Below are 16392 nucleotides of genomic sequence, written 5' to 3' on the forward strand. Positions count from 1 at the left end.
TAATTAGTATCAAACACACGCGATAGGCCTATCACAGGTGTAGGCTATAAGCGTGTAGTGTGCCAGCAGGTAAATACGTAGGCCTATAGTCCTATACTATTTGGCCGTCAGTTATATTATACATTAGCAAAATAAAAACACGATAAATCTACTGCATTAGCAAATTGCATATAGGCTTATAGACTAACCGTAGGGCCTAGGCCTAGACCAAACTGTTAGCAGACTAAATGCTTGTTGGACCAAATGGTTTGTAGACCAAGTGGTTTGTAGACGAAATGGGTTATAATTTATTAGACCAATGGTTTTAGACTTATTAGGTATTAAACTAAACATGCTAAATGGTTATCGAACCAACTGGTTAAAAAACGGAATAAAGGTGCACGGAAAGAATGCAAAAAAGAGGGATATGAGAGAAAGCCAATCCACGAGATACTTAGGTCTAGATAACTATTAATTTCCGTTGAACTTGAAGGCTTCTTGTAATGTCTGATAGGCCTACCGATCTAGTCTGGCCTCTACCATGTAGTTGTAGACCTAATAACTTTTTCATAACAAAGTCCTACACTTTTTGACATTCTTGTCGACCGCTCTGATAAGTTTGTATTTATTTAGGCCGTATTAGAGTTAATGGCTATGGGCTTATTTATAGACATATCAGGGCTGTCAACTTTTTGGAATTGCTTGGCGTGAGACAGAGACGTACCGGGATTTGCCGACTCCATCCAATGTTCATTTTGTACCATGATTAGGGCCCATTTGAGCCACGGCGCTCGAGAATGTGAAAAGCAGGGATGGGGGGGGGGTGGTGGTAGGAGCAACAAATTATTCATAACGATGCGTGAGATTTTACCCATTTTCTAGCTTTTTGCGTGAGCTTTACTACCTTGGCGTGAGATTATACTACCTTGGCGTGAGACCGTGAGAAAGTGACCCAATGCGTGAGACTCACGGCCAATGCGTGAGAGTTGACAGCCCTGGACATATGTAAGGTCTAAATTGATTAGATGTTTAGTACGCCTATATACTATAATGACGTATAGGCATAGGCTTAATGACCAGGCCTAATTGTAATTAATTGGTGAATGACATGGATGTATTTTATACATAAAATGTAGTACTTAAATATTTATTTTTTCGTATCCATTCAACAAATGGGGACATTTTGATTCAGGTATCACAAAAGGGTAAAAGTTGCAAAAACTTTAATTATCTCAAAATGGCCATTTTTGTGATACACCACTATGTCATCCTATGTCATCCGAGCGACAAATTATTGCACAAGGTGGCGATCAATTAGACACCGACTTCGCGTGTTGTGTGATGTGACGCTCTGGTTTACGCAGTATGCAACGCCAACACGCCACTTGTTGCGCGAACGCAAATACAAAACAGTAAGCGTGGACGCGTTAACCATGTTTGCGTAAATGCGGCTTAATAGTCGGAAACGTTCGTGATTTGTGTATTTTTACTGTAAAATAGTGATTTTCAAATGCCTGTAGATTTTTTTGCCCAGGGTGGATTTTGGCCGATTTTGGATATGTGATTGAATATTTAAAGCCACGTCTACCAGTACAAAAATTGTCGATTGAGGAATTAATTCCAGCAGACACCCTATCTAGGGCTCTCACTCCCTCACTATAAGTGCAAAAAGCAAACAAACCATGTGATGATACAGTCATTTTGACTCTCACACATTTCATGCATTGGTGTTGCACTTAGGGCTTTAGGCCTACATTTTTGCTGATAGTATAGTTTCTGTGGCCAACTTGTTTATGGCATACAATCATAGGGTGCCCAGGTTTGTAAGGATTATTTGGTACCAGACAGCATGTGCAAATAAAGCCATTTTGAGATACAGGTATATTTTTGTATTGAGGGCCTAATTCTGTCCCTTGAACATTTCATGCAATAGTGATACACTTTAATACTATAGTATACGGCTTTACATTTTCGCTTACAACAGTTTCTGTGGTTATATCTTGATTATCTGGTTATTACAATATTGCAAGATATCAAGGATAGTCTATGATCAATGATGATGCATAGATCATGATGCAAGTGTGATTTTGTAAACTAGGTCAAACAAATTATACCAGGCTAGACTTTCAAAGAATTGTCATCATTCATCATAGCAGACATGAATGAATTTGCCCAAAATGTGCTCTTAAAATGTCTCAAAATAATACACATGTCACTTGTATGACCCACCCTAGGACCCCGGGGGATGTGCGTCATGGTTGGGTCATTTACCAACCAATTAGTGACGAGGGTACGGTCATTTACTCAATATGCGCGTCACAACATACCCCGAGGGGCGCCAGTGTCAGTCACTTTACCTAGGTGCGCCAATGGTTAGGCGATCAGTGTCAGTCAAAATACCTAAATGCCTAAAATGGTGAGTCAAATTGGCATCATGAGGAAAGTCATAATCCTTAACATGGACGTAACCATTGTGACAAGAAGATCAGTCATTGTCGGCAAATGTCAGTCATTGTTTAGACGCACATGTGGGGCATGGTATAGTTAAATCCGACGCACCTATGTAAAGTGACTCACCACTCCCGGGGGTCATAGGGTGGGTCATACAAGTGACATGTGTATAACATCCAACTGTTTGAAATATTTTAGAATTAATGGAAAATGATGTCAAAGATTATTGCAATTACTGCATTCCTGTACAGTCACAACAGGTATGTAAAGTTGACCTTAGGTGAACTGGGGTTGGCCTTAGATGACCTGATGAGGTCAAGGTTGAGTATTTTGTCTGGTGTTTGACAGGGTGCCAATTTATGAGGCACATGAGACCCATGGAGGAGGGAGGGTTCAAGGCATGACTGGAATGGTACACCACTGTGTGTATACATCAAGGTCACACTGATGTGTTTTGTTGTGGGTGAAGATGCAGACAACCTGTACTTGTCCATTTGTATGAGGACTTTGTTTGTTTGTTTGTTTAACCAGTCGGTCTGGGTGGATACATGCTTGGATCCTGACGGGACCAGGATCAAACAAAATGCTCAAGCCAAGCTAAAAAGCTTATATTTGGTCAATTGTCTTAAATTCTGGATAAATGTAAAACCTAGTTTATTAAAAGTGACATGTTTTTAGACACACAAGGAACCATGTCCAAAGGAATATAAGAAATTTTATTTACTGAGGCAAATCAGATCAGTGGTCTTTGAAATACCTTATTCCTTCTTTTTATTTGCCCAAACTGCAAATAATATGTCTAACTTAACAAGATTAAATATATTTAATTCTGTTTGACAATGATATTCAGGAACCTTGTATGAAGCTGAATCATTTTCATCATGTACATGTAGCTAGCTGCATCAGTGGTGTCTCTATACACTTTAGCCCAGGTGAAAAAAGCCAAAGTTATATTGTCCTATAGGAATAAGAGAATGTTGGGCATGGTATCTATGGTTTAGTCTTGGCATGCATGGTAAAGGTGGAACCGTGAGAAAATGGTGATTAATCTTCAAGTTCAATGTTAACTGGATGGAACCAAAGGAGATGAAACAAGTTCCTTGTCATAGTTGAGGAGTTGCATTTGTATTGCCTCATCATATCACATTGTTTTATTAGACAATGCAAAATGTAGTACACCCAGTCATAGTCAAGTTGGCTGTTTTCTGTTACACAATGGTACTTCCCTGGTTACAATACAACATGTTCACAGTCCTGAGGGTTTGTTGTTCGGGTGCAGCAGCTTGTGATCACAGATGATTTAAATGACTGATTTTCCCATGAAATGAGATGGGGATAGCGTCAGTTTATGGACATGTAGAACTATTATTTTCTTGATCAGCACATTGTAATGTGTTATTTTGTGTGGAAACACACTTAAGCTCTCATGAGACAACATCATGGCGTGAATTGCTTGAGTATTTAAAAGTCGATCATATTACAGGGCTCTCAACATTACTAATGTGTCGTCATATAAATTGCTTGAGCTAATGTGTCCGGGGAACAATGATGCTTTCTGCACTCTGCACTGGGTAAAAAGTTAAAAAAATCTACTACCCAAAAGAGAGATTCAAATATTTTGATATGTATATGTATAGTGTTTTGTGTATCCGTCCCCTGTTCCAAATTATTCAATATACCGTATCTTCTTTATTACCAATTGGATTTAAATTGCGGTTAGAAAATGTGGTCAAAGTATACAGTTGCAGCATATGGCATCAAAAATTGCAACATGTTACGTACGTACATTGTATAGCATCAAAAATATCTGTTAGTGGTTGACGTAAATTGTCATTTAGTGCAATGGGGAAAGAATTGTCTGTATTCTGTCAATTCACGGATTTCGTCAGGTCAACATCATTTCATACCTAAACACAAAACTATTGACTTTCATTGTTATATTTTAACAAATGATTTTTAACCATTTGATTTTGCTCTTTTTATCTTGCAGACATCAACCAGGACCATGGGTTGGGGCGAACAAGAAGGAAAAGCGCCCCCGGTGGCCCGGTGCAGATGACTTTGGATGGTGGGCAGCCAACCAATAACAATAAAATAACAGTAAGTTTTAAGATCAATTTTATTGATAAAACGTATTGATAATTCCTTTGGGTCCTCTGATTCATATTTGTAGAGTTCTGATGCAAAATCCGATGAGCACATATTGCTAGCTTTAAATTGACACCCATTTTGAACAATTTCAAGGTATAATTTTAAAACTACATCAAATGTAGCATATATTTTCTAATTATTTTCTTTTGACCATTTTATATTTGAATGTATCCAGACATGAGAATTTTCAGTTTTAAAACTTTATTTAATTTTAGCCTGTTTTTGGTACTTTTTGCCCAATTTCACACACATTTTCATTTTTTTCAGGTTTTTTTAGGAAAGTACAGTCTCATGCCTGTATATCTCAAATTAAAAAAAACCTGGGTATGTCAATTTTTGCATCTGAACTCTACGGATGGAAATGTGAGTGTGCTGATGAATGTTACAAAAGTAGGCCTTTCATTGGCAAGGGTTCAGCAACCCCAATAGGAAACCAAGTAACAATTTGATTTGCTACTATTCACACCTCCTGCTTTATATCTTATGTCTCAATCTCAATGACGACTCACACCCCATTACTGTGCGCCGTAATAGGCCAAGGAGAGCTGATCGGTCCACTTGGGCCGTTTAATATAGGACGCCCGGAAAGAAAGCTATAGAGCAACGAAGATAAAAACTTGAGATGGAGTCAGTGTCAATCAGATAAGCTTACCCCTCTGAGTGTGTAACAAATAGTTATCACATACTTCATCAGATGAGGTATGCCCTTTATTAAAGAATGAGACAAAATAAAATGAAAGTGTGAACATGTTGAATATTAATGACATGGCAACATGAATATTTTATTAAATGAGAAGTGATGTTTTAACAGCTGTGTAATTTGGAAATATAGTGAAAATGTTGTTATTTTGAAAAACACTAGATAACTCAATACGCTAGAAAATCCTACCAAAATCAAGTTTGACTATGTATATTTTGAAAATTTATTTAAAATGTATATTTTGAAAATTTATTTTAAAAAACAATTTTATTACCATAAGACTGTGACTCATTAAAATAATTGGATGATTAAGAATCACTAAATCAGGTTGGGGTAGCCCGCCATGTGATACATTCATTGGGGGTTTGTAACCAGGTCATCAACAAACCAATGACAATATTACCTTATTGAATTAGCATTTTGCAAGCATGGGATTCATGACACTATTTGGTAAGGGTAACATAATTTGAGACCTAATCCATGAAGGAACTTGAGATACATGATTTAGCTTGTTCATTTTAAAGGAAAGTTTCCATTTGGCAATAGTTTTTACCAAATTGTTACCAAAGAAAAAAGTTTCAAACTCCTTTCCAGGCTGAATGTTGCATATCAATTGTGGTGTCACTCATTTCACGGAATTCTGAACTTTTTGAACAAATTTAAGGACAAAATATTGCCATATGTGCATTTTCAGAGTTGAAAGCACATTTTTGATAGGACTGGTTTAGCACTAATTGGAATTATCACAAAACCAAAATACTTCCAAATCATTGGTCACTTAAGGTTTGTGATTTCAGACCATGTCAAAAAAAAAAAAAAAATGGACAGTCCAAAATCGGTCATTAAATGGTTCTGCCTTCACACAGATATAAATGGAATATAAGAGTGTTGCATTTAATTGGTTTTGAATATCAAAGTGATTGACAAGTTTAAGTATAAATTGTAATAATACCCTCCAAGTTGTTATGGTGCTGACTTCATTATAAGTATCAAAATGAGTGCCCAGGTTCTATTGTATATTAATTATATGAAACAGGTATCAAAAGATTTGAAGTGAAAGCCACAGTCTGCTCAGGTTTAAATAGGCCCCTAGATTGAACTAGGTTAACAAATTATCACAAACAAGGTTTTAAGGGATTTGTTTTAATGAAATAATTGCAGAGGTCATATTACTTTTGTAATATGGCACCAAAACAATTTTGTTTTTTGAAAGTTTTGAAACAACTTTGGGTCAGTTTTTAAGATAATTTGTTTATTGACCTACTGGACTTTTAGGAGGAATAAAAGCAAACAGTTAGTCAACTTTTAAGGATGCCTCAGGTCTTCACACCCATGGAACAACAACTCAACAAGACCATTGAAGTCCTTGTATTATTATGCAAAGGAACGTTAACTTCCGTTGACTTAATCTTGATTTCCATGAGTTAGGGTGCTCAGGATTTGAACGGTTTCTGTGGTCAGACGATGATGTCAAGAGGACAAGATAGCAGGGTGGGGAAGAAAAGGAAATTGAGATAATCTTGTGATTTGAAATAATTAGCCTTTTTGAGTGAGTTGCATGCAAATTTCTGTTGAAGTAATGATATTAAACTCTTTCTTTTTATGTGAATGACTGTCAATTCTCAATCTGGCTAGCATGCAAAGATTAGTTGTTGTGTATTCACACTTTTTACAAACTTTATAAATTTCTTATTCGCACATTTATAATGGCACCCATGAATAAAATATTTCAAGCATACATATTTATTCTAAAGTTTAGATCCTGTGCTTCACACATGTATGCAAGTAGAGGGCGCTGTAACATGTCTACAGACACTCACAGGAGATGAAGCTGTTTAGAAGACAGCCAGTCAGAAAGGAGAAGCATGAGGATATCCAGGCCCGTAAGCCCAAATTTGGAAAAGTATACAAAAAAGTCCCAAAATTTCAGAATTTGCGTGCGAGCGTAGGGAGCAAAAAAAATCTGTTTCGATTGTTCCAAATTTTGACCACTTTTCACATAATTGCCCCCCCCTTAGAAAAAAGGTCCACTTTTTCAAAATCAGCACCCCCAAATGAAATCCTGCATGACGGGCCTGAGGATATCTCAAAAGTGACAAATTTGGGATATTTCCTCCTTTGTGTGATTCCTATCGGATTTTGTAATGGCTCATTGCAGATCAACTCACTTGCTGTGCTTATAATTAACATGTTTTGAGAGGAAAGTCTATGTAAACCTTTGTCACTTTTGAAATGCTCTCTTTTTTCATTCAAATTAGAAAATTGGAAAATGAAGTTGTGCCGTGCCACATGAGGTATCAAAATATGCTAAACCAACTTCTCCATTTATTGACTACTAATTAAGTAATTTAGTTTTTGTACAGATACTTTTTGTGCCCAGTATATATGCAAATGTCCCTTTAAAAATAAATCATCTTTTCTTGGCAAAAAAAAATTAGTAGCAAGTTTTCAGCAATGACATACATTTTTGTAGAATTTTTATCCTTCACCAAGGTGATCTGGTGACCTGTTTGCTCTATAGCCAGGGGCTCTTGTTTGAAAAAATAAAATAAAAATTCATGTGTTTAAAAAGTTGCTGATTAATACATCAAGAAATTGCTTCATCCTGCAATTTCACTCATCATATTCTTCAAATTATCTCCTTATTTTCAAATCACAAGACTATGTATAAAGGCTTATTTGTCAAAATGTTGAAGTATGAATTAGAAAGATGACAAATAGATAAAATAAGACCCAACAATTGGTACTTTGTGTACTTCTAGCATCTTTTCTCACATTATGATCAATCTGAGCACTGAAAGTTGTAAAAACAGGTCGTTCAGTATTTAATAACTTGGATGATATCCTAAGGATGATACAACATGACCTGTCTTTATGTGTATATGATGAGTTGGATGTGACTGGGTGGCTGATCTCAATTTTAAGAATTTTAAAAGTTTTTGTGAAAAGTTAGAAGCAAATTAAAGGGGTGTATTACAAACACTGCAATACTAGCTAGTGCATTCATTCTTATTCTCATGCACTCATTACTTTAAATTACATACTTAGGCCTATATTGAATGTAGAGGTGACTTCGATCACAAAGACATGCATTGTAACAAAAAAATTGTTAGCATTTTAATATGTAAAGTGATAATTTGAGTTCGTCATACTCTATTTCAAAATGCATTGAATTTGTATCCAAACAACCAAAAATATATATATATATATATAGAAAATTAACTGCGTCGACATTTGATGAAGGAAGCAAAGAAGCGAAGAATAATTAAAATGTAAGTAAATGAATATTTTATTACACAAATTTTTCTTCGTCAGGTGACAAAAAATAGTGTTGTGAGGCCTACACAAGAGAAACATTTAAAACATGATTAAAAGCGGCGCAGGGGAATGGTGGGAGCGACACGCAAGCGATACATGAGCGACAAGCGGGAGAGCGTATACAAATCCAGCGCGTTGAACATGTTTAAGTTGGAAAACATAACGCGCAAGACGGAAAATAAAATATAATATTATAAAATGCATAAACGCGTGTGAGAGTACAAATTTTTTTTTTAATAGGCGTCGCGCTACCGCTTTTACCATATTTTTGTATTCTCCGCTTTATGCGTGCATGTTTTTAATTAAACATGTTTAACGCTCTTTATTTGTATACGCTCTACGCGTTTTTACCTAGGCTTACGCTTGTTCTTGCGCGACGCCTATTAAAAAAAATTTTGTACTCTCACACGCGTTTGCGCATTTTATAATATTATATTTTATTTTCCGTCTTGCGCGTTATGTTTTCCAACTTAAACATGTTCAACGCGCTGGATTTGTATACGCTCTCCCGCTTGTCGCTCATGTATCGCTTATGTGTCGCTCCCACCATTCCCCGCGCCGTGTTTTAATCATGTTTTAAATGTTTCTCTTGTGTAGGCCTCACAACACTATTTTTGTCACCTGACGAAGGGCGAGGCCCGAATATTCGTGTAATATAATATTCATTTACGACATTTTAATTATTCTTCGCTTCTTTGCTTCCTATATATATATATATATATTTTGCAATTTCGGGTACCCAATTACCCGCCCGAAAAATATGTCAGGTAGGGCCTACCCGGGTACCGAAAATGCCTGCCTTATCATAAATAGTAAAAGGGAACTGTCTTTGCATTCACACATGACAATAAGTGTGATTTTATTTTTTCCTGCAGATCAGGTAAAAATGTGCAAGATAAGTGATCATCATCAATTAATAGAAGATCTGCACTGGATTGAATTTTGTCTTGAAATAATGACAACCGGGAATGACAAGAATTTAGTCACAAATCAACATGTCCCAGTTATCATTGCCTTTTGGCAGCCCTACTTTAATATTACTCATAGGAGGAAAGATTGGATGGATTGTCACGTTTATGTTTTTCATCAATTGGGATAAATCATAGGACATGTTCCCAGTTCCATCCTTCAGACTACCAGTAAATGTTGCAATTCTTTGACTTTGAATATTTTAACCTCACAGCTGAATCGAAGATGATCAAAGGTTTTAATTCATAATGAAGATGTAACTGTGAAGATTGAGCAGGAAGAGTGCTAAACCAAGTTTGATATTTTTTGTTGCTAAACCAACTTTTTGATTTTGAGATATGATCTAATCTTGTGAATATCTGCAACAGGAACCTAATTCTTCAAGTAGGGACTGTATGTTGTGTAAAAGCCACATTGTAACATTTCCATGACAAATAGATTACTTTTTCTTTTCCATAAAATGTTAGCTTTAACTGTCAGATATGTCCCTTTTTTAATTTTTTAACGACTGAGGTAAAACAAAGAAAATTGGAATTTACTACCAGCGATGATGTAGCCAATATGCGTGCTACTCTGTCGGTTATGGTACAGCACGGTCCTTTGATGTGTGTATATTCGTCCTGCACACCATATACGTACTGTGTTATGAACATGGCGTATGCATTCGGCTAATATTTCCATTAATAATTAAATGACTGTTCCTGTGTTTTATTCAAAATCTCTGATTTTGACAAATCTACAACACCAAGAGTCTTGATTTTTGCCGGGTATGCTAGTTTAATAAAGTAGATTACAATCATGTAAAAAACAGGATTTTGAAAATTATTGAGGGTGTCCTTCTCTGCAAATGTTACAATATGGCTTTAAGTCCAATTCTAATTAAGCTCATAGCTATGAACAAAAACATGAAAATGGAGAAAAGTTTGTGTGCTAAGTGAATTTACTTGAAATTCACTTAATTCTTCAAATGAAAGCTGCATAGAGATTAGAGTTAATGGGTACTGTCTCAGCCATATACATGCTTTTATCATATCAATTTCAAGTTCTCAATCACCATTGGTTTTTATGCAATCGTAGCAAGAGGAGCATTTGCACCAGTTGCTCCGATAATTGACATTACATTGTTTGAAGCGCAAAACGTTTCCCACGGGTTTCACAGATTAAATGCAACATGTCTGTTACTCAAGCAACAATTTACACACATGAATTAGTTGGCACAGTGAAACCATCAAACCGATCACATGCTTGGACACCTCGTAAGGTAGCTTCATTGGTTGCTATGACAACAGAAATAAGATTTCCCAGCATGCACCATGATCATTCCTTATCAATTAGTAACAGCTTTACAGCATAAATTGTGTGTATTTAATTTTCTATGGTGTATATCTATTATTGCTTGTCAACCAGTCATTGTATCGACCCATTCGTAGGATTACACACATTACTATGGTTACCAATTAATTACCCATCATGCACTACACATTACACAGTCAATTGCTTACTATTTTAAGAGGTCAATTTCAATAATCAATATTGTATGAATACTTGCGGCAGAATCTGTTCAGAGGCGAATACTGTACTTGTAATTTTGCTATGAAACATATAAAATTGTATAGGTTGGATAGCTGTTGATGAATAGTAGGCCTACTATACAATGAAAATTGACGTAGCAGCTGTCCCTGAAAAATGTGTAAATTTTTTGTTTTGTTTTACCTATTCAGGTATACATGTATGAGTGTACAATATCAATGATACTTGTTCAAAATCAAATGAATCAAAGCACATCAAAAAGACCCAAATTGTTCCCCTTGAACCAGGGCCGTATTAAAGCAGAAGGGTGGTCGGCGGTCGCCACCTCCTCCCAATCACCACCTCCCAATTACCAATGGCCACTTTGCAGGTGCAGCGAGCAGGGAAAAAACAAGTAAAAAACAAAACATGTTCTTCATGCTTTCTTGGTCAAAAAAGTCAAAACATTTGAGAAAAGATCCACTTTTTCAAAATTAGCCCCCCAAATAAACCCTGGCTTCGCCCCTGCTTGAACATCTTGAGCATAATTTAACTTCAAACATGAAAAAAGTTCCATCCCCATATTCTAGCAAAAAAAAAGCTTACTTCCTTTGAACAGTAAGAATGTTTGCCAGCATGTTCATATTGTTGTATCAGTGGCAGGCAGTACAAAGCTAAGTGGGTAATCCCCCACTTACTCCCTCCCCCCATCAAATTATCAAATCATGGGAAATTCCACTATTTTGGGTACAAATTCAGATCCCCCTGAATTATACTATGCCCCATGCACAACATTCCCAGGTGTCACCAAAAAAGTATGATAGAATCATTAGTTGCACATTTATCGGCACAGGTATAATATCCCTGATCTGCACATGCGATATTTGCTTATTAACAAGAGCGATAACCGCACCAAAGCTGAACCATGTGGCTTCGGCAGTATATTGTGGTAGGCCTATACCACTGTCATCATTGCATTTAAATTTCAGCTCAATTGAAGCATTTTGAAAACTTGACATTTGACCCCTTTATTGCCCCTTGATGACCTTAAATGAATTTTAAAATATTTTTTACATGTTTAGAATGTCATAAGGATCATTGCATTTAAATTTCAGCTCAATCGGAGCATTTTGGAAAACTTGACCTTTGACCCCTTTATGACCCCTTAATGACCTTAAATGAATCTGAAAATGTTTTTAAAATGTTTAGAATGTCATAAGGATCATTGCATATAAATTTCAGCTCGATTGGAGCATTTTGAAAAACTTGACCTTTGACCCCTTTATGAATTTTAAAATATTTTTTAAATGTTTACAATGTCATAAGGATCATTGCATTTAAATTTCAGCTCAATTGAAGCATTTTGAAAACCTTGACCTTTGACCCCTTTATGACCCCTTAATGACCTGAAATAAATGTTTAAATGTTTTAAACATGCTTAGAATGTCATAAGGATCATTGCATTTAAATTTGAGCTCAATCGGAGCATTTTCGGTTAAAATGACCTTTTTTGACCCCTGTGACCCCAGGATGACCTCTGACGTTTGGAAATATTTTTATTATATTCTTTATGTTTTCCTCTTTCATATGACACCACTCATGGGGTCATACCTTCGTGGCATTTAGAGATATGTCCATTTCAGACCAAATGGTTAGTCAGTTAGTAAGCTAGTAAGTAAGTAAGCTAGTAAGTAAGTAAGCTAGTAAGTAAGTAAGCTAGTAACATTCACTCATATAGGCTGATACCATTTCATGGTTCAGCAAAAATATTGACATCATTAGAGATGTACTTAAATACCTTAATATAAATTCTTCCCTTGACTTGAGAAGTTGATCACGTTGATTGATAATATGAGAAACTCACAATACCATGACTCACTGGGCATGGCAACCACACCTTGGCTATCATACAGAGGCATACAATATCCAGCGTACTGATTACTCTCCATCTATAAGGTTGCCATGGCAACTGTTTGCTCTGTAATGCATCACAGGTCGTTGAGCACCTGTGTGCAAAACAGGATATGGCGTTTTTTCCCTTATTTCTCTTTATTTTGATTGGTTCGATTCAGTCAGATTTCAGGAAAAGCCAGATTTGTTAGGGACATAGGTGTTGTTCTATTTTTCTTCATTGTCTATTGTGCTAGATGACGAGGCATTGCTCTGAGCAGATGGGAAGATGTCAATGTTTCTACTTGGATTCTGAGCTATTCGGGCATTATTGGTACAAGAGGATCCTGGTTGAGGATTGCTTCATCAGGCTATTAGCCATATCCCACTTATTTGTGGGTATGCAACAGTTTTGAGTTTAAGAAACAGTTGCTTCATCAAGAAATTTGTCGCCCAATCAGGCAACAACTACATCATCAACATCATTGTTGGTCATTGAGATGGCTTCCTGCACTGCGCTCTTAAGTTACTGGTAGACAACTTTTCCTGTACAACACTGGTAGCTCCAGATGCTTCACAACTAGATCAGGAATGACACAGTTTGTGGTATTCTGATAACAGAATATGGACTATATTTGATTAATTACTAATCAATGAATCAACAAATTGCTACTCTGATCTTGATATTTAATTCTACCATCCCTGATTGTACACAATATTGGGTTTTTTTTATCAGAAAATGCACAAATTGCTATAGTACTACTGTTCTTGGTATATTGTATGAATTTTGATTGGCTATTATCAATAATTCAACAAAATTTCTACCAGCATGTTTGAGTTGTGTTGTGAATGTGGTATGGCATATATAGCATCACTTGAATGAGAGTTTCTCAATCAACAAGTACACAAATTGTATTTCCTATGTTGTGCTAGTATTCAGCTCGGATTGGATGGATATATATGTAATCACCAGAATATGCCATTATGAGAAAATGTGGTGTACAATTCAGTGGAATATAACACAATACAATATGATTGCGTGTGTATGTGTATGTTAATTGAATGATATTCCGCAATAGTACTTGAGAGCTGTGACATTTCCCGAGTCAATCACTAACTTGAATAATTGGATGCATTTTGAATATTTGTGGATGGAAATGCACCATAACAAGGATAATTTATTTGATGGAGTGTGGTGGTGATAATGTTGCATCTATGGATCTATCCCAGTGCCTCTATCTTTTATCATTACCATCATCATCAGCATTGTGTGTGTTTGGTATGCAGTAACAACTTGTACCTACAGGACCTTATGGAATGCTTCACAAGGATACACCACCATCATCACAATGGTTCACATCAGGATCACACTGTGGTAAGCTTATGGGTGGGGAGCGGAGGGGCAGGATTTTGAGAATGGCTACCAGTTCCCATCAGGGGTCAAATGGGGGGAGGTTAAGATGAACAGAACAAATTCTGAATAGAGCTTTCTTGAGTGAATTTGACCATGGAAATAGATGATTTGACTTTACATTTTTAAGGAATACTGTTTTTATTTCGTTTCAGCTTTCAATACTGCTTAAGTTTTTATCAAATTTCTAGGGAAATTTTTGGGGAAAATTTGGGAAGGAAGAAAATATGCAGACAAATTCCCATGAATCAGTTGAGAATTTCATAATGGTGTCCATTCGTTATGTGAAATACTGGTGCAGTAAAACTATTTTTAGCATAGCCTAATTGAGACTATTGATTTTATCTAAATTAGTAAAACACAATAAAGCATTGTAGTGGATGCAACAGCTGGGTGTGATGTATAAAGCAGTATTCAGACTTTTTATTGTACGTAAAATATTGTATGCAACATATCTACGTTGTTTAATCTATTACCATTCTATTTCCAGTAATGTTTAAGTTCTAACGAATGTTTGATGACGTAAAATCGATAATATATTTCTACTAGATATTACATGTAACATATTATCGATTTTTCGTCATCAAACATTCGTTAGAACTTACACATTACTGGAAATAGAATGGCAATAGATTAAATAACGTAGATATGTTGCATACAATATTGTACGTCTAATACTCGGAGTCTGTGGAGCGCTTAATGTATAGGGCCTCTATACATGATATACTTGGCTTCTGTAAATAGATTAATAGTCACATTCCTGTAGAGTAATTAACCAACAATTAATCGATATCATGATAGCGGGTTAGTGGTTATGATCAATTACGGGAAAATGGACAATATGCAAATGAGATATCGAACCACATTCCAGATTTCATTGATGCGGCTGGTGGGATATTTGTGTAGTGAGTCATCTATGGAAAAATTAATGAATAAAATTTTTTACAACAGTTTGAAAATAACTTGAATATTTGAAATTCAAATATATCAAAAAATGGATTTGTAGCTAGTTTATTAATATTTTCTAGGTTTTTATATAATTTGCTAATTTGATCTTCAAATATGACAAGTTTGGGTGAAAACATGAATTGCTGCATATCAAAAACCAAAATAAGAAAATTTAGTTCTTGATGACACTGAACTTGTTTCCATCGTTTATTTCAACTTAAAATTGAGGAAACCATTAATGTCATAAGTGCAGGAAACACTAGGAATGACGATTGAATTAATGGGTGCATTCTACAAATTGTGAAGGAAGCTATATATTTATATTATAGGAATACTTTGCACTGTGCAAAATGTTCATTTTCAAAACATTGGAAGATGTTTGTTTGATAGAAAGGATATGGAGGAGACTTGTAAATAAGAAAGGAATATGCAGGAGGGGGAGTGTGAGCGGGAGAGCAGGGGTAGAGGGTGAAAGAAAGAGGTAGAGATACCAGGCGGAGAGCGGGAAGCAAGGCCGAGATCGAGAGAGAATGTGAGGCAGCTTGATTGAGAAAAAGAATGATGCAGAGGAGAGATGAGAGACGATGAGAGATACAAAGGTAGAATGGGAATGTGTAATAGAGAGATACATGATAACTCCCAGGATCACTAAGAACATATAGGCCTATGGTATAGACAATCAGACAATGAGTGACGGATAAACAGGGCAAGAGATAGGTGACAGACAGCAAGATGGAAAGTAGCACTACTTTCGGGCTCTGTTGCTCCATGGTTGCTCTGTAGTATACTATCCAGAGGGGTGCCTCGGCTGCTCGCGCTCAAGTCTTTGATGAGGGCCACAGATTGTGGCTGGATGGAAAGATGTAGGCCTGTAATAAAAGGTTGTCAGGGTGACATCATTTTCAGCCATCTTGTGGGTAAATCAATGTAATTACTGGGTACTTGAAGTTCAACCTGCAGATTTGCCCCGGGAGATTCGCACCCATGACAATATAAAGGGGAATGCAACTTTATTGATGTAGGGTGTCTATGGCGAAATGCTGAGGATCTTTGTGGAAGAGAGCAA

General features: G+C 36.2%; 1 protein-coding gene across 1 annotated transcript in view; it reads left to right on the forward strand.

Annotated features, from left to right (window-relative positions):
• LOC140136916 (uncharacterized) overlaps positions 1-16392 on the forward strand; it is a 421421-nt gene that overhangs the window by 349502 nt on the left and 55527 nt on the right. Inside the window, exon 4 of the mRNA XM_072158568.1 lies at positions 4421-4530. Within this exon, the coding sequence (XP_072014669.1) occupies positions 4421-4530 (110 nt within the window). The remainder of the gene's footprint in view (positions 1-4420; positions 4531-16392) is intronic.

The sequence above is a fragment of the Amphiura filiformis genome, chromosome 17 (genome assembly GCF_039555335.1).
Source record: "Amphiura filiformis chromosome 17, Afil_fr2py, whole genome shotgun sequence".
NCBI classification, from domain to species: Eukaryota; Metazoa; Echinodermata; class Ophiuroidea; order Amphilepidida; family Amphiuridae; genus Amphiura; species Amphiura filiformis.